Source organism: Marmota marmota, unplaced genomic scaffold (genome assembly GCF_001458135.2).
Source record: "Marmota marmota marmota unplaced genomic scaffold, marMar, whole genome shotgun sequence".
Taxonomy (NCBI): domain Eukaryota; kingdom Metazoa; phylum Chordata; class Mammalia; order Rodentia; family Sciuridae; genus Marmota; species Marmota marmota.
The window spans coordinates 8105316-8124308 of NW_026000101.1; the positions used below are offsets into that span (position 1 = coordinate 8105316).

Sequence of the window (18993 nt, forward strand, 5' to 3'; positions counted from 1 at the left end):
GGATGCTGCTTTGCACCAGGCACTGTTTAGGGACTGAAGGTACAGCCATGGAAAGGCAAGTGACACACATATGGACCCTCTAGTAGGCACTGAGAACTAGCTTTAAGGCTGCAACTGGGCATTTGAGGAATTCTTCACAGGTTTTGGGGGTGTGATTGTGAGGACTGCCCTCTCACCCTACTTTCAATGATGACCTCCCAGCCAACTCCCTGATGGCAGTCTTTGACAACATGGGACACTGAGATGCAGCGGGAAGAATGTGGGATGGGAGTTAGCCAGGTTTGGGTGCTGGCTCGCCATTGTCTCCATGATGTGAAAATGGTGTCTGATCCCTGAGGGTGGAAGGACAGATTTAAAGATTACCGTCCTTCATTGCAGTAACAACTCAGATATTGCACACACAACTACATGCACTGATTGCCTTGACCTCTGTTGGTACCTTCTGCCTTTTTAAAAGGGAGAGTTTTGCTTCTTTGGAACAAAGAGTTCTGTTGGAGTGTCCTTTGGTGCCAGCAGCCCACCCCAGCAGGGCAAAAGGTGTCTCATAAGTGAGGGTCCCCTGAGGCCCCGGGACCAGTGGTCTCACTGCTGGGCTGTGGATAGGTTGAAGGGGTATATGGGTAAGGGATGGATAGTCATCCTTTTCTTGAGGGGTCTTTGTTCAGACCCTTCTTTACTCTTAGACAAGGACTTGGAATCTAGATGGGGCTTGGGTTACCTTCTGTCTCATGGCTGCCCAGGGCCAGATCCCTCACCTTGTTACATGGCTTCTTGCAGGGGAGAACACTTGCTTTTCCTCTCCTCCTGCCTGAAACTCAGATACTTGTGGACAGGATCAGATTTTGTCCGGCTTTGTTTGATTTTACTGCCCACCTATTTACAAAATAGGATTTTACCCTGGAAGCAATTGCGGTCCTCATCATTGGGTGTCTGGTGCAGCAACATGCAGTGTGGATTTATTCCTTAGCCTCTGTGTTCACCTGATTCCCACGGGAGAAGGAGAACAAAGAACTGAGGGATGAAGTGGTGAATTCAGCATTTGTGTTGGTACGACTACTCAACACCATCTGCACATTTTTGCCTCAATTACATTATTTTGGTCCTTGAAAAAAAAAACCTATCATTTATAAAATAAAGGTTTGATTTTTGTCTTGAATCATGCTGGTAAATACACCTAATCGTGTTTAGAAGCAGCACAAAGATGAAATATTTTAATGCATGAAGTACCACAAAGGTAAAAGTTGATATTTAAGTTGTTGAGTTGTTTTTTGGAATATTAATACCTTCCTCAGACATGACTTTTATCATTTCCTACTTTAACTAAAAAAAAATTAAGATATCCCTCAAAGGAAATTTTGCTGTCATAGAAATCATTGGAAAGAGACAGTGATAGTCTTTGTACCTGGTAGGTGACTGACTTATTTTCATTTTGAACTAAAACATATTAAATCCTAGCCCTAAGTCGAATTTTCTGCATATGGAAAAAAATAAGAAGAGATTTGCATTTATTTTGTGAAGGTATTTAAGGGAAATTGGAAATGTCCCAGTGATCACATTGTCATGTACGATTATAGGAGGAAAACAAAATTGTATTGAAAATATGATTCAAATATATGCACACTTACATCTCACTTTATTTAGTAGCGGAGTTTCTGAAAAATTGGGATGTGGATATGATTTTGTAAATTGAAAATAGTTTTCGATTGCATTTTAATTTCATGGATGTTCTGTCCTCTATTTATATTTGTGTGACTTCTAATGCATTGGCAATATTCTTTTCCAGTTTTCATTTTATGTAGTGGTAATCTGTAAACAAGTTCCTTCATTCAGCCAACATTTATTGAGTCCTAATCAGTGCTGTACATGGGGCCGGGGAGGCAGTGGTGTGGAAATATAGCTCTCTCTGAATTTCTGTTCTGTGGGACAGACTAGGAAACGAGCCCATGCTGTGTAGGGCCACCGGGGCTCAGCTAGGCGCTGTACAGGGCCTCTTAACCCAGCTGCAAAGGATCAGGAAAGAAGCATCCTCTACTTAGGCACCTGAAGAGTAGATCTTAGCTGGGTAAGGAACAGGGAATAGAATGTTCCAGGCAAGGACCTGGTATACACATGGGTCCAGAGGGAGAGGGGAGAGGGGAGAGAAGGTGGCTTTCATGGGGAGCTGCACATGATGCGGATAGCTGAGAGTGAAGAAGATGTAGCTAGGGAAAGCTTGTAGCCAGGGGAAGGTGGCACATGGCAGTTTGAAGCAGGACTGGCACCAGCCCATCTATCACCTCATCGAGGTACTCTTCCCTTCCTTTTAACTTTTCTTCTGCCCCCATTTGCTGGGTGCCTGGCTCTGATACTTAGGTGATGTGTCAACGGCCCTAAAATAAAATATCCACTCAAAATATAAAGCAAAATCGACTTTGTTAGGTTATTGCCTTCTTCCACTTTTCAATCTTCAATGACTTAACTGTTAAGCTAGTGAGGATAGGAAGAATATAATGAAGTCAGCGGTGAGACCCAGGAAGGATGGAGCACAGTGGCCTTTGTCATGTTGGGGCATGGTCATCCTATTAGTAAATGTTATTCTGTTGTGATGAACATATTTTGAAGAAGCGGGTGTGGATTTTTGAGTAATACAATAAGCATTTGTGTTTTATTCCCCTGAAGATATTATGGTGTTTAGTTATAATGTAAATATATTAGATAATATACGAATTCCTGTTAGCACAGGAAGTATAGTCCATACATAAAGGTCCTGTTCCCCCTAATCCCCTTTCTTTACTCCATACAAGAAAATCATTTGCCTCCTGTGCACAGTGAGACCCCATGCATGAGTTCATAGCGTAGAGAATGTTTTTGGTTAGGAAAAAATAACAGGAGGAATTTCAAGTTGTGAATTATTGACCAGAGCACTTTGAGAATATGATTTGGCATGCTTTGTCCCCTTTGTCAAGGAGGAGTGTGTGCCACAGACCACAGTTAAGAGTGGGTGCCGACATGATTCTCGGATTTTGTTTTGTAATCTAGTTTCGAGGCTTGAGTTAATTCCTGGGGTTAAATTTTCTTCAAGGAGCCCGGCTGTCTTTCAGGTCTGATGTGTGCTCAGGCCAACATATATTCTTTACCCTTCCTGCGTTCCTATCCAAGCATCTTCCTTCTGTTAGCCTTTCATTGAATTAAAAATCAGGAAATATTTTAAACCTATAAAACAGTATAGAGAATAATATAAAGAATACCCTTAGATTACCATTCATCATTTTGTCACCCTTGCTTCAGATTCTGTTCAAGATAACATGGTAGATTCAGTTGATTCCACCTGTATATATCCCTGTCTCTTTCTTCAGAGAGAATCCCTGTCTGAGCTGCGTGTTTTCATACTTCATTCCATATGTACTTACATTCTGTCAATAGTAGATAAAGCCTTGGCTTGCATGCATTCACATTGGGTAAATGTGATATTGATCTGCCCTGCCACTGGTCCTTTTTATTAAATATTATCTTTTTGAGATTTATCAGTGTTGATAGATGTAGCATCTGCTTCATTTTATCGGTTGCATGGTATCCCATTTTTATTCTAAAAAAAAATAAATCCATTCTTCTAATCTTCAGTTTGTTTTCTTAGGTGTCTTTGTTTATGTATCTTTTGTGTATCTATTGTTTATGGTATCTTTTGATGTACAGTTTTTACTTTTAAAATGTGGATTCATTTTTTTTTCTTTTTGGTTGGGGTTTTTAATATTTTGTTTAAGAAATTCTTCCTTTCCCCAACTTCATAAGTTTATTATCTAATAGTTTTTCCTATATATTTTGAACTTTTTACTTTTACTTTTACCTCTTTAATCTAACCAAGAATTTATTTTTGAATAGGAGTGTGAGATGAAAAATATTTTAATTTCTCTTGCACAAATAGCCAGTTGACGCAGCAGTAGTTATTGAATAGCTTATCCTTGCCCTGTCAGTTTGTAGCATTCATTTTGATGATTTGTATCAGCCTCTTCTCTGTATTTTATAGTGTCCAGGCACAGAAAAGTAAAGTGAAGTCTTGAGCAAAATATCTGAATAATCCCAGCTTGAAATTTGATGCTAAATTTGAATTTTGTCAACCCATGCCTCTATAGGTAGCTCCAATTAGCACACCTTTAAACATGGAAATTTGCATGTATTGTCACTACTGTTTAAGAATACTGAGCATTTTTTCTTTCTTAAACAAGCAATTAGTGTAAAAGGATCCTTATAATGGTGTTGACTGCTCTACCTCATTATTTATGGATAGGCTCAGACAGTTCCTTTGTTTAGAGACCAGAATCAAAATCAGTCCATCAAACAAGCCAACAGAGCAAAGTACAGACTAGTGACAATAAAACCGTATCATAGGACATGGTTTCCATAAAGGTCTGACGTTGACAGCAGATTTAGTGAGGTTCTTGTGTTGATATCCATGGTCAGTTACACTCCTGGGTTGAACAGTTATGTAGTAGGTCTGCTGTGTGCATGGAGTGTGCTGAATTATGGTACTTTTAAAATGAGCATAAGTTAAGGCATTCAAATAAAATCCTTGAAGAAAAATCATTACCTATGAAAATGTAAATACAGATGGAGAAAACAAAGTCTGAGAGTGACAGGAAGTGCTCACTGATAATACCCTTTCGGGGACAGATGCCTGGTACTGGTGATAGTGGGCCAGTATTGGGTCTGAGGTTTTCAAACATCTTTTGTGTTTGGTGACTTGTACACCTAATTGGCATGACACATATGGTGGGACCATCTTGGAGTCTCCTCAGGGCCAGGTGGGCTGACAACCTTTTCTTTACTGCTTCACAGTTCAAAGCAGATGGTGGTGTGGAATGCACAAATCCCACAGTCATGCAAAAAGCACTCTGAAGGAGAGGCTCTGTGAACGTTGTCCAATGCTGTGTGTTAGTGGTGCACATGGATATACACAGAAATGAAGGTGTGTGTTTGTGCGTGTATATATGATTAGGTAATGAGTTGTCTGTCAGGGTTTCAATAGAAATGTTAACTTCAATTCAGGGCAGTGTGTGTGTGGGATATATGTATATGTATATATATGGTACATATGTGTATATGTATATCATATATATGTATATTATATATATGTATATATTATATATAGTATATATCTCTGTGTGTTTATATAGAGAGACTCATATAGATAATGTTAAGTGCATGAAATGTGAAATATTTTATCCAGTTAACATCATCTTTTCTTCATAGTTTGGCACACACCGAATAAAAGAAAAGGGCTACAGCAGAGAGGAAGGCATTTTAGCCCCAGCCTGTGGTAATTAGGGTGAGGATATCTAACTTTGCAGTGAGGAGTGTTTGTAATTTTAGAAATAGCACGTTGGTATGTGTTTGATGTGCTGTGGGATGATAACTCTTGTTCTTTGCATGGTGTAGGGAGAGTATCCTAACAGGAAAAAAGGCCTAGTTAAGAAACAGAGGAAGGATTTGTTTTTTGAAGAACTGGAAAAGTCAGCCTGCAGATAGGACCCTGCCAGTCTTGACAGTAATTTGTGTGTGTGTGTGGGTATCTGTCTGTCTGTCTATTGGGGGAAGGTACTGGGAGATTGAATCCAGAGGCTCTCTACCACCGAGCCACACCCCCAGCCCTTTTAATTTTATTTTGAGACAGGGCCTTCATAAGTTGCCCAGGCTGGCCTTGAACTTGTGATCCTCCTGCTTCAGCCTCCTGAGTTACAGGCCTACACCATCACTCCTGCTCCACGGCAATAAACTTTTGAAGAAGGAAAGAAAAAGGCAGGAGATGAAATTGTTTATAATTGAGAGGACTTAATATGTGCCAGACAGTGTACAAGGTGCTGTGTACATATCCTCTAATTCTGTGTTCCTGAAAACACTGTGATGCATGCACAGCATTGTTAGCTCTGCTATACAGTTGGGAATATGGAAGGACAGGGAATTCAAGTCATTTGCTCAGGGTTCTGTGGCCACCCCAGATCCCCATGACCTGAGAATAGGAGACAGGGGTGAGTGACAAGAAAGAAGTATAAGAATCTTACTTCCATTCACACTTGATAAAAGAAATGGATCACCTACCACATTACAGATTACACTTAAAAGTCTCAAATTTTTACCTTAAGTGAATTTGGCATATTTTGTTTTGTCCTGGTTTGCTTTGGTTTTGCTCTACAATCCTGAACATTCATCATCCTGTAGACCTCCTGGTAAACATTTTACCTCCTGTTGCTTCCAATTAAGATTTCTCCATTTGTAAGAGTTTCCCTCACTGCAAGTTTTTTGGAGGTTCAACTTGCAGTGTGATAATCTCCAGTTAGGAAGTGAACCTAAAGGGGGAAAGTGAAAACAAAACACCCCACTGTTTCTGCTCATGACTTATTCCCTCTGGAAGGAACAATCGTGGATGCCATCTGCGAGCGGCTGCAGAGAGACCTCCCTGCGTGGAGCATTTGTGGGAGATGTTAGGGCCCTCTGGGGACTGAGTCTGGGAACACTGGGACTCTCATGAATAAGCCATTCCACAGGAGTCCCTGCATGGGGCTGGAAAAGTTCTTACAAGAGAACTATTAGGCACATTTTTTCCAGAAATGTACAGTCAGGATTGTGCTTGGATATTATGGTGATTAAGATGATAGTAACCCAACCCTCTGCACTTGGAGATCTTCTTAAAAGAACACAACCCAGGATGCTCTTTCTCATAGTCCACTTCTAGCCATATTCTGTGTGGTCGACATTATAAGTTCACAGCAATGTCTGATAGGACAAATGTCCTCCTGATTCAACCTTCTCTAGAGGGTGTCTGATATGATATCAAATAAAACGAGGCCCATAGAAACACCAGGGAGAGGTACGTTTTCCCTGGAGAGTTTTTCTTTCCTCTTTAACAAATGAAAAAGATGAAATTGACCTAATATCTTTTTTTATTTGGATGCCTAAAAACTCACAACCAATCTGAAGCTTCTCAACTACAGCTATTCTGGCTTCAGAATCTGTGCATTATTGTTCTTTTTTCTTTTCTTTTCTTTCTTTCTTTTCTTTTTTGTGGTACCAGGGATTGAACACAAGTGTGCTTAACAGCCACATCCCGACCCTTTTTATTTTGAGACCAGGTCTTGCTAAGTTGTTTAGGGCCTTGCTGAGTTGCTAAGGTTGGCCTTGAACTTGTTATCCTACTGCCTCAGCCTTCCAAGCCTCTGGGATTACAGGTGTGTGTGCCACCATGCCTGGCTGTGTTCTTTCTTTAGCATAAGCTTGCTGCTCTGACTTATCTTTCCCTTGAACCTAATTAGTTATTTTCTTGTATTTACCTTGGTCATAGATAACAGCAACTAAATGAATTAGTAAACATAAAGCTTTGACTCAAACTAGACATAAAACAATTGTTCTACTTTGAATTTCCAGCGTTACAGTGCTGACTTGAAGAGAGCAAAAAGAGACAATTGCTTCTTCCCCCATTTTGACAGCTTTAAGCTTTACATTTTCTTCCTTTTCTGTGAGACATCACACACTTGCTTCTCAAGGCCATTCCCACATGTGTGTCTTGTAGAATCGTGACTTGGGACATTGTGATCAGAGCACGGCCACACACACTCACGCGATTTTTATCCATTGCACGTTTGATAGCTCTTTTATTCTATATAGTTCCGCAGCATTTACAACCATTTATCAAAGAATTAGAAATTCTTATCTGAAGAAAAAAAAGTCACACAGACATACAACTAGAATAATTGTTGTGTCCATTTTTTTTTTTTTTTGGTTAGGAGTTGGTTTCTTATTCTTTAATTCAGGATTGGGCATGGTTTTAATTAACTTGTTTATTTTCAATAGAGATTTCAGGCTTCCATTTGAACTTAGGAACAAAGCGTTGTTTTTCATTCCAGACAGGACTGAACTCTACATCTCCCTTCCCAAGCAAGCAGCTGGCCGAAGCCACCAGGGCTCTGCTGGATAGTCTCGGGAGTCTGGCCCAAGAGGTAAGTCGTGCCTTCCTAGCACCAGCAAGTGGACCATCCACTGTGGTCAGTTCCAAGTTTGGCTAAGAGGGTCCTTTAGATTGGAATATCATGTTAGATGCCTTAGTGTCAATTTTAGAAATATAAGTGATCAAAAAGCATCATCTGTTTTAATCTTCTTACTTTAGAGAAGAAGAAACCAAGATTCACTGATGTCTCAGAACTAATTAGTGGCTAAAGGGTCCATAACTAGTCTTGAACCCACCCCCTTATCCCCTACCCCATTCCCTCAGTCCCTGATAGTCACACACTTGTGAAGAGAATTCTCTTCTACCTGCTTTTGTCTGACCAGAAACTTCTCTATCTCTACACTGTGTATTCAGTAGCAAGATCCTTCAGTCATTTTATCAAAATGTGTTTGCTAATAATGAGATCATGAGCTATCTCTAATCCAGCTCTTTCCCTTATAAAATATGGCCTCTGAGCTTCAACTTGGGGAATATGGTCTCTTAAGGAACATTTAGTTGATTTGGCCTTTTAGGTCCACACATTGACAGATGTGTCAGAGTAATCTTTGTCCTCGGACCATAGGGCCTATAGATGTTGCAAAATATTTAACCCTTCTTCTGATTCTCAGTTTCTGACTCCCAGGCTCAGTTCAAGTTAGATTGGGCAAGGAGGAGCTGTTTGGAGCCATCATGCCTAGTGGCTGAGCTGGGCAGTGGTCATCAACAATGTAGGCTTTAATGTATAGGACATAGGAAAAGAGTAATATGTGGAGACATTTTTTCAAACTTGATCCGGTCTTGTTTTTAGCTATCTTTGACTCATTTTTAAAAATACTTGGACCATTTTTTCAAATATCATGATTTATGTTTTCAGACAACAGCAGAATTGCATGTTCATTGTGGAAAATACAGAAAACCCCGAGTTACCACATGCCAACCCTTTAATGTATGTCTTTCTTTTAATTCTGCCCATGTGTCTCTGACAGCAGAGGCTTGGCTTTCGGAGCAGCCTCCTTTTAGGAGCACCCCTCTTCCCACTTGTTATTTGTACTTTGGTTATGAAGGCTGGTGACCTTTGGCTAGGTGGAAAGGCTGTGCCATCTGGGGCTCTTCCAGGAGACAGAAAGAGAAAGAGAAACTGCTTTGCAAGCCTCAGCTGTTTCCCCAGGGCCCTCTTGATGGACGTGGACATGCCCTGCTTTGCTCTGGCAGATTCCTTCACAGCCCTCCTCTACCCTGTTCATTCCTGTCCGTAGAGAAAGCAGAGCAAGGGTAGTAACAGGAAGGCTGCCTCGAAACTCAGGGTTTGTTAACAGTTGTTTTCATTTACATCACTGGCCCTAGTTTTTGTCTGGGGTAAAAAAATAGTTGAAAACACATAATGTTCCCGTTGCTGATGTGGTGTCAACAGCTGACAATGTGCATTTCCCTTGGCAACTGCTTCCTGGGCTCTGCTTGCTCTCGTCTAGGATAAGTGAGGGGCACCTGCTTCTCTTAATAGAACACCTTCAAATCACTTTGATCACAAGTTATTCATTGTCTAACTTGCTATTTCTGTGAGACAAATGGGAAGAAGATAAAAAATGCACTTCTGTGTTTGGTCAGTGTTTGGAAAGAAGGTTAGTTATTTTCACCAAAACACCAGCTTTGAAAGAAAAAAAAAAAAGAAAAAGGGATCCTGCATATTTTGAAGCTCTGCTTTGGTTCAGGCATTTTTACTTTATTTCCCTGGATGATCCGCATGACAAATGTTAGGTGGATTTTTTTTTTTTTTTTTTGGGTACTAGGGATTGAATCCAGGGGCGCTTAGCCACTGAGCCACATCCTCAGCCTTTTTTATATTTTATTTAGAGACTGTGTCTCACTGAGTTGCATAGGGCCTTGCTAAGTTGCTGAGGAGGGCTTTGAACTCGAAATCCTCCTGCCTCAGCCTCCCGATCTGCTGAGATTACAAGTGTGCACCACCACGAGCAGCATCAGGTGGATCTTCTTGTACCCATTATACAGTTATGGAAAAACTCAGAAAAATGAGGCAACTTTCCCAAAGTCGCCCAGTGAGTTAATTTCAAAAGTGAAATTTGAATCCAGGATTGTTGGATTCCAAAGCTCATGTTCTCATTTGTTCCTTTCTATTTCAATAATTTGTCACAAACCTTGATAGTAACTAAGATGGAAAGGAGACTCTTCAAAGAAAGAAGATATTCATTAGCAGACTTGGCAGTTGGGGGACTTTAGGAGTGAGACGTGTTGGGACTGACGTGAATTTCACACCTGGATGATGGGGAAGGTGTGCTGGACAAGAATGAGAAAGCAGGACAGAGAAGTGGTGTCTGAGACACCCGCACAGTACCAGTCAGGGGCTTGGCATTGCTAGATGTTGAGGACTCAGTAGTGAACACAGTAACTTCTCTGTCCTCAGGGGTTTGCATGGGGTGGGAGACAGAAATAATCAGGTCAGTGTGCAGTGTGACAGCAGGGATATGTGCAAGAAGATAAATCAGGGTAAGGGGCATAGAGAGCGATGAGGTGCCATCTGAAAGGGAGTGATGAGGATGGGTGGGGGGACTATCTGCAGGAAGAAGAGCAGATGCTAAGTACCTTGACTCCAGGGCATGCTTAAGCCCTTAAAGACCCGTTTAAAGACCAGGAAGGAGATCAGTGGGGTTAGAAAAACATGAGCTAGTGGGAGCATGACCAGAGATGAGATGATAGAAGCAGTTGGGATTTTCACCACTTGAGATGGGAAGCCAGTGGAGGGTTTGGAGCAGAGGGGGCTGTGGTGTGACCTGGGGTTTACAGACTTGTTTACACTCTGACTGCCAGTCTGAGAAGAAACTGGGGCTGGGGCAAGGAAGAATGAACACCTTGCAATGGATTGAGAAAGGAGGAAGTTGGTGGCTCGTTCATTCACTTGGGATGGTTATTAAACACTGTCAGATACTATTGCCATCTGTGGGCTGGAGGACGAGTGGCCACCCTCCCTGTGAGTCAGCAGGTAGAGGAGAATGAGCAGGAGTCTGCCCCTAAGGCAATGCTGGGAAAAACCGACAGTTTGGAATAACTCAATAGTTACTCCATCTTTGTCTCCAAAGGTGTGCTGGCTTTTTGTGGGAAGCATTTTTGTTCTTGAGGTTGGGAGGTGGCAGTGAGGCAGCCTGTGGAAAGCTCAGTCAGTGGCTTTGATTCCTTGTAATTTTAAAAATCCCTAGGGATGGTCCATCGACTGACAAAGGGAAAGGTAGCCTCTCCCTGACTATGTGTCCCATACAGGTTATGAAAAGGTAAAGCAAGGAATAGCTGTTCCCCTAATTGTGTTCTTGGGGGATATGCTAGATGCTCCCTCTATGGAGAGAAATCTTTGTGACATCTGACCCACCCTGGAGAAGCTGGTTCCCATCTGGAGGCAGAAGGTAGTCTAGGAGCTACCATGTCCTAGACTGTATTACTCACAGGAACCAGCAGCCTCAGAAAGGTAGAAAAACTGGGCAAATGGAGTTCTTCAGGGTGGGTGGGATCCTGCAGCCTCTCCCACTGTTCTCCACAGCGCAGTCTTCCCAGGTGGGGAGAACATACAGTGACCTTTCAATGAGTTAGGAGTTTATTAATGATTTATTGTGAAATATGTGGAAATACAAAGTACTCCATATAGCAGTTGGGCCAAGAACCCCATGAGGTGCTGGAGTATATTTGCATGTGAGACCAGACACTGGCTATGTCGCTGATGCTTATTGACTAAGTCTCAGTCACAGCCCCTGACTGCCTAGCGCTTCTGACTCATCCTGTTTGGGACTTTTCTGTGCAATTATTCCTTACCATGCTGTTTTATCTTTGTTGTCTTGATGAGAAGTTGGGTCCTCAGAGACATGCAATGACTTTTCTAAGGCTGTAAACCAGTGAGGGTTGTAGCTAGGATTCAGACTCAGATCCCCCGCCTTAAACTTTTTCCATTGCCTATCACGTAACTGAGACCAGGATAGGGAACTTCATGCCCTCCCAGAAGAGGGCTCCTCATTTCCTCACTGAGTCAGCAGCCAACCACGGGACTCAGCCAATGATGGGACTCATCCACCGTCAGGAGTAGCTGTTTAAAGAACATTTTCTGCTATAAGTCATCCTAGGGGCTCCATTAATTTCTCTGTTTCTCCAACTTTAATGGGCATTTTAATGGGTCATTGCTTGGGTATCTGGTAAAAATTCAAGTGTGAATTCTGCTGCGGTGCAGAGGGGTCTTGTAATCTGCATTTCAAATAGTCCAATGCAGATGCTGCTGATTCTAGGGCCACAGACAAGGTAGGAAAGTTCTAGCAAGCCCATCACAAGGCTTTGAGATGATGTCAGACAAAATATGTTCTGGGACATGGATTTTAAGAGGTCAAGAGAATAAAGTGTTTCTTTCTCTTCTCTGTCCCCAACCCTGGCTGTGCCCTTGGCTTGCCTTCCCCTTCCCTCTCCTCTTCCTGCCTGTCCCTGACATCAGCTGTTCAGCATGAGGAGCTGGAGTGACATGCGACAGGAGGTGATGTTTCTGACCAACGTGAACAGCTCCAGCTCTTCCACCCAGATATACCAGGCTGTGTCCCGCATCGTCTGTGGCCATCCAGAGGGCGGGGGGCTGAAGATCAAGTCTCTGAACTGGTATGAGGACAACAACTACAAAGCCCTCTTTGGAGGCAATGGCACTGAGGAAGATGCTGACACTTTCTATGACAACTCTTCAAGTGAGTGTCTGTGCCACCCAAAGCCTGTCCCCACTCCTCACGTTTACCTTGGTCTCTGTAGCAGCCTTTGACATTGACGTGTCTGGTTTCTCCTAATGAGCTCAGGAAGGAATCTTTTCTTAGACCAGCTCATTTCCCCTAGTTCTTTGAATGGGGCCTGACACATCTTAGGTGCACAGTGGTGTTAATCAAAACCACCCAAAACCAGTCTCCCTAGCTTTCTGGAGGATGTTGGAAGGTGGCTCCCAGAGTAATCATGATGAGATGCTGGCAGAAAGAAAATTCAATATGATCTCACTTACTTGTAGAATCTTTGAAAATCAAACTCATGAAAGAGTAGAATGGAAGCTGCCAGAGCCTGGGTGTGGAGGAATGGCAAATGTTGGCCAAAGGGTACAAAGTTTCAGTTTTATGCAAGATGAATTTATGCAAGATGAATATATTCTGGAGAACTAATATCTAGTAGGGTGACTATAGTTCATAACACTGTGGTGTATACTTAAAATTTACTTTGAGAATTGATCTTAAATATTCTCACCACACACACACACACACACACACACTCTCAAGATAACTAAGTGAGGTGTGGATAACAAGCTGAATTGTGGTAATTGCTTCACAGTGTATGCATATATTCATATATCAGGTTGTATGCCTTAAATATATACCATTTTTGTTAATCAATTATACTTTGTTAAAGCTGAAAAGAATTTTTTTAAAAAGGATGAGATGATGGTCTTTTATCATTATTATTACAAATATTACTGTTGAGTTATGCTTTATAGTAAAAACCAAAAAAATCAACCACAGTAATAGCCGTAACAATAATTATACAGAATCTAACATGTAGGCAAAATTTCTTATGCATCATGCCTTCTTTGTAAATTATCTCATTTCACCCTCACAATAACCCTGCAGGGAAGGTTCTATAACCCTACATTTCACAGGCTCAGAGAGGTTGTGACTTGGTCAAAACCACATCATAGCTAATTCAAAAGAGCTGGGATCCAAGCCCAAACTCTCCTGGCTCTGGGCCTTTTCCTGTAAACCACACTGCTTTTAAAATACCTGTTGGCATGTGTGTACCATCACACTTGGGCCGTTTGATCTGCTGTTTGTTTTGCGTCCGCAGCCACAGGCAGTGTTAAAGAACTTTGTAACTCCATATCTGCTTGCCACACTCGGGCAGTTTTATGGGGATGTGAGTCTTGCACCAGGGGCAGCAGGGATCCAGTGTTAGTTTTCAACAATGGCATCCTTTTCTCTGAAAACATGAAGCAACTGAGCCTTTCTCCATTTCCAGCCACTGGTGTGTCTTTCAGACAGTGAGTGAGACAACTTTTTGTGCCTTACTGTAACACTAGAACCTTCTATTCTTCTCTGGAGTAAAACACTCCAGACAGTTGCAAGTTGCTTTACAAGCCCTAAAGAATGGTATTAAAACTGCTTTATGAAACACCACGGCCTCTTCTCTCCCAGCCTGCAAATCAACTCAGGAGAGGATTCATTTGTGCAATAGTTGTAATTGGGAGAGTATCCTCTCCATAAAAAATTCTGGGGCTGAGTATGCAGCTCAGCAGTAGAGCACTTGCTTAGCATGTGCGTGACCATGAGATGGGATCCCCAGCATACCAATTCTATTATCTTTGAAGCATATAGAAGTTACTTGGTATCACAAAACCAAAATGAAAACGAAAACAAATTGAAAAACCCAGAATGAACTTTTAAAAAAATGTCAGAGATAAACCCCATTGGTCTGTTACAACTTTGGATTTTTCAGTTTGGGGTTTTTATAAATGTCAGCATACTTGTGATGAGGTCTGTTAATTAAAGGGATGATTTTGGCTTTTCTTTGAAAACTAAAGTCTGAATTCAGGCCTCTGGTTGCTCGTTGGGAATCTTGTTTATTTTCAGTGAAAATAGAGTTCAAGGGCTGGCATGAGAGTATGATTCTAGAGTTATGAGGTCTTGTACATGGTAAAAACATTTTTCTAGATCCGCACAGTTGTATGTTACAAGAAGCTCTGATTATTTACAAAACATCATTTTAGAGGCTTTACTGAAAATGTCTCAGATAATCCTCCCCACATCTCTACCAAGTAGCTGTTATGAAGTCTATTTTTTTACAGAGTATCAAACTGAGACTCAGACAAGTAACATTATATTTATGTGACTGTTACATGGTAGTGCTGGGATTTGAATCCATGACTGTCTTTCTCATTCCCAAACCTTTGTAAATTCCTACCAGTATATGACCAGGTATACGAATGAGTATCTTCTATCATCTTTGTAGCTCCTTATTGCAATGATTTGATGAAGAATTTGGAGTCTAGTCCTCTTTCCCGCATCATTTGGAAAGCTCTCAAGCCTCTGCTTGTTGGGAAGATTCTGTATACACCTGACACTCCGGCCACGAGGCAGGTTATGGCAGAGGTAAGCTGCCCAGACCCAAGACTCCCTCCCCAGAGTTCTGTTAGAATTAGGGGCAAAAATAATAAAGGTGGGTTCAGATGGAGTGTGCATATGCGCTTGGCCTCTGGGACTTTTAAATAGTGGAAACCTCAAGTCCGATCCAGCCCACAGCTGTGTGGGGACCAGCTCCCCAAGCCTAGGTATTTGAATGATAGCTTCAGGCAGGCACTCCTTGGGGATGAGAGAGGACTGGGCAGGGGCTGCTATGATGGAATGTCTTTTTAGTGAGCACTCCCTCACCATCTCTGCTTCTTCTCTTCTGTGGCCCCTGGCTCCCTACCTGACTCCAGGTGAACAAGACCTTCCAGGAGTTGGCTGTGTTCCATGACCTGGAAGGCATGTGGGAAGAGCTCAGCCCCAAGATCTGGACCTTCATGGAGAACAGCCAAGAAATGGACCTTGTTCGGGTGAGTGTCCCTCTGATTGCTTTGTGCCTGGCTTGATCCTGGAGAGGTGAGTTTTCGGTCATTTTGCCAGAAGCCACTGAGATGAGAATTATTTCATCGGTTGAGATGTAGTGAGCATAGCTCAATCCACAGGGCTGTCCCCCATCCAGAAGCAGAGGCCACAGTGTAGCGATAACTCTGTGCACTTCAGCATCAATGCCTCGGGTGGTCAAATACCTGTTTCCTAAAAAATGTAGAAAGGACTGATGTTGGGAAATAGTTTGGTGATTGCGGGACCCTGTTTTCATTTCTGGCTTCATTCACTGGAGGTAGGTCTTGGAAGGAGGTGTGGGAGCAAAAGCGTCATCTGACATGCAGACTTGCTGGAGATGCTGGTCCCTGAGGTGCTGCATGAGTGCAGAACTGCCACTGCTGCGTGGAACAGGAATTGCACTTAATGCTTCCGAGCCCCTTGAAGGAGATAAGTGCTCTGGAGACAATTAGATTGAAAAGCAGAGCAGCCCAAGAAGAACAGAATGTCTGCTTTGCTTGAGCCTGAGAGTCATTTAATCATATCATCCCTGCCTTGGGCTGAGTCAGAATCTGTGGATTATTTCCTGTTCCATGGTGAGGGAGTATGCTTCTTATTGTCTCTGCTGCCTTTAAGAGGCAAAGGAGACTCTTGCCAGTTTGCTTGTTTTGCACCTCATTGACCCGAGGGGCATGGGGTTTTGGAAGCTGTACCCATCTGGAGGGAACTCCTTTGAAGTTTAGAACTATCCCCTTGAGGGCAGGTTACTAAGGAAGAAGCATCCTGTGATGGAGAAACCCAAACCTCCTGTGCTGCACTAATCCTGTCACACATGTGCAAAATTCTTATATTGGGGCCTTTGAAAACATGGGACTCGAGTGAGAAAAACATGAACAATGATTGATATGGGCTGATACTGAATAACAGGAATAGCTCATGTCCCTTAAGCATAGCTCTCTGTTGGGCTTCAGTCCATCTCCTAAAAGGGAGTCACATGATCTATCCACCAGCAGTGCTGTAGAGCTAAGCGTGGTCTCAAGAGTTCTTCTCCCTGGTCTTCTTCTTGGAATTTATATTTCTATTAGTTGGACTTGTTCTCTCTGGTCTCAGAATGATAAAGAGCCCAGTTGAAGGGATTCCATGAGCTTTAATTTGGGGGGTAAGTAGATGTTTCCCTGCTCTTAAATTGATAGTTTGCCTTGGAATCTCCAACTGCTTGTAAGCTCCCAGTTCTTAAGGCAAAAGACCCTTGTATACACGATGGTGGTCATGTTGGCATTTGGGGGTAAGGTCTGCCCTGCCCAGTGTAGCTTCTTAAGGCAGTATGGCCAGAGAGGGCAGCATGACCAGAGGGATGTGCCCAGTGAGATTACCATGTAGCAGCAGATCTGGGGACTTGAGAGGATCAGGAGCTCTAAGGGCAGCTTCAGAAATATGACCAGGAGAATCCAAGATGTGTGATAGGAAGCAGGGGAGTGGAGGCTGGAGAGAAAGGCATAGTATGCCTTGGAGGGCCTTGTGTGTTATGCTCTGGATCTTTAAGCTTGCGGGGGGCAGTTATGAAAGGATTTTAAGCAAGTAGAGACATAGATGAATTATTCTGATATGACATGGATTGAATAGGCAAGATGGGAGGATGGGTAAACACGAGGGCAGTGTCTGTGCAAGTGAGTGGCCAAGGCATAGATAGAGAGGGAGGCCTGCTGACTGCTTGGTTGAGGGACTAGGATGATTCTTGATTTCTGGCAGGCTGGTGGGAATGTCCAGCAGGCTGCTGGCTGCTGGGATCACAGTGCAGGAGGGCAGTTGGACTATGGACACTGACTTGGAAGTTGTCAGTCTGTGGGTTGGAATCACTGGAACCTTGTCCAGTGGCTTTCTTCTCTGGACTTAAGGAGTGTTTCTTTAACTTCACAAGCATGGGATTCTCAGTCTTCAGCACCTCCTGCAGCCTGGCCTCTGGTACATGAGTCAATGCCTGAGGCTTCTGCTTCTGCTGGGGTAGCTCTTCTCTTTCTGTGGTCTCTGTCTCTGTCTGCTCCTATTACATCACCCTGTAGATCAGGAGGTACTTCTTTTTGTTGAGTGCCAGCAACCTTTGATGCTGATTTGCTCTTTACTGAGCTGCCCTTGGCATTTCATCTCCAGGCCCTGGTATGTCTCTGCCTATGCTCCAAGGGCACTCTTAAGTCTCCTGGTCCTCTCAAGCTCCCAGAACTATTACATGGTCAGTGATGTCACTGGGCACATCACTCTGCTCTTGCCATCCTCCTTGGCCATATTGCTTTAAGAAGCCACATCTAATAGGGCAGGCCTCACCCCAAAATGCCATATCCCTTTACTCTACTCTTATTTGTCTCATGCATCCAAATAAAGTAGTTTCAGAATTGCCTCTGTGCACTTCTGGGAGGTACAGTTTTGTATCTGTTTGCAAAAATAAGTACTAATCTTTACTGATGACAGCATAAATTGTTATTCCTTATTGAAAACAATTTTGAATGAAGGTTTCAAAAACCATGCCATCCATGTACCTCCATTTCATATACCCTCAGGGATGTATCCTACAGAAATCATTTTAAAGACGTCACCATAGGAAAGAAAATGTTATTGCTGTAATAATTGCTATTGCAAGAAATCAGAAATAGACTAAATGTTCAGAAGTTCAGGAATAGTTAATGAAATTACAGTATATGTACTCTGTAAAATCATTATGATGTGACAGACACCAGGGCCTGGAAATGAAGGGCCACAGAGGAAAAGCTTATAATGTTAGTGAAAATAAGATTGACTTTCAAAGGTAGTTTTCAGACCCTCGGAGAGCCAGTCCAGTCCAAGCCAGGGCTTCCTCTTCCCTCTTGAAGCTGTGTTGAAAGCTGCGAATCTTTGCCAAGCTTACAACTGCTTTATTTTCCTGGCCGCATACCTCTGCAGACCTCTGCAGACCTCTGCTCCAGCCCTGCTTGGATGTGGGTCTGCTGTCTGAGCACCAGATTGACTTACCCCTCTCCTTCACACTGACCCACACAAGCAACCAACTGGTGAGGGAGGAATAAGGAGTGGAAAATGGGTCTCCTTCGCATCATGAACCATATATTGCTGAGATTGGAAAAGACTGCATTTGTTTTAACCAGCATCGTCCCCCCCCCCATCCACTAAATTAAGCAATAAAAGTGGGCTTAGTGTAGATTTAGGGGTTTTATTTGGGTAATCAGACTAGTCCTCAAAAGAAGAAGGTATTCAATAAAATGGGTGCACTAGAATCAGAGGACTTTGCTACTTATTAACTGTGTCTTTATATGAGAGACAATTTCCCTGAACCCGAGCTTTCCCCTGTGTGAAATGGGGAGTATTAAAAAGTTACCTCCTTCATGGAGCTATGTGAGATGTAAAGTATATAAGTCACTCAGCATTGTCTTGCTATCTCCATTGTTA

At 42.6% G+C, this 18993-nt stretch overlaps 1 protein-coding gene across 3 annotated transcripts in view; it reads left to right on the forward strand.

Annotated features, from left to right (window-relative positions):
• Positions 1–18993, forward strand: part of Abca1 (ATP binding cassette subfamily A member 1) — a 135150-nt gene that overhangs the window by 61611 nt on the left and 54546 nt on the right. For all 3 annotated transcript variants that reach the window (XM_048783274.1, XM_015492234.2, XM_048783273.1), the window contains 4 exons: positions 7875–7967; positions 12432–12672; positions 14966–15105; positions 15435–15551. In XM_048783274.1, the coding sequence (XP_048639231.1) occupies positions 7875–7967; positions 12432–12672; positions 14966–15105; positions 15435–15551 (591 nt within the window). The remainder of the gene's footprint in view (positions 1–7874; positions 7968–12431; positions 12673–14965; positions 15106–15434; positions 15552–18993) is intronic.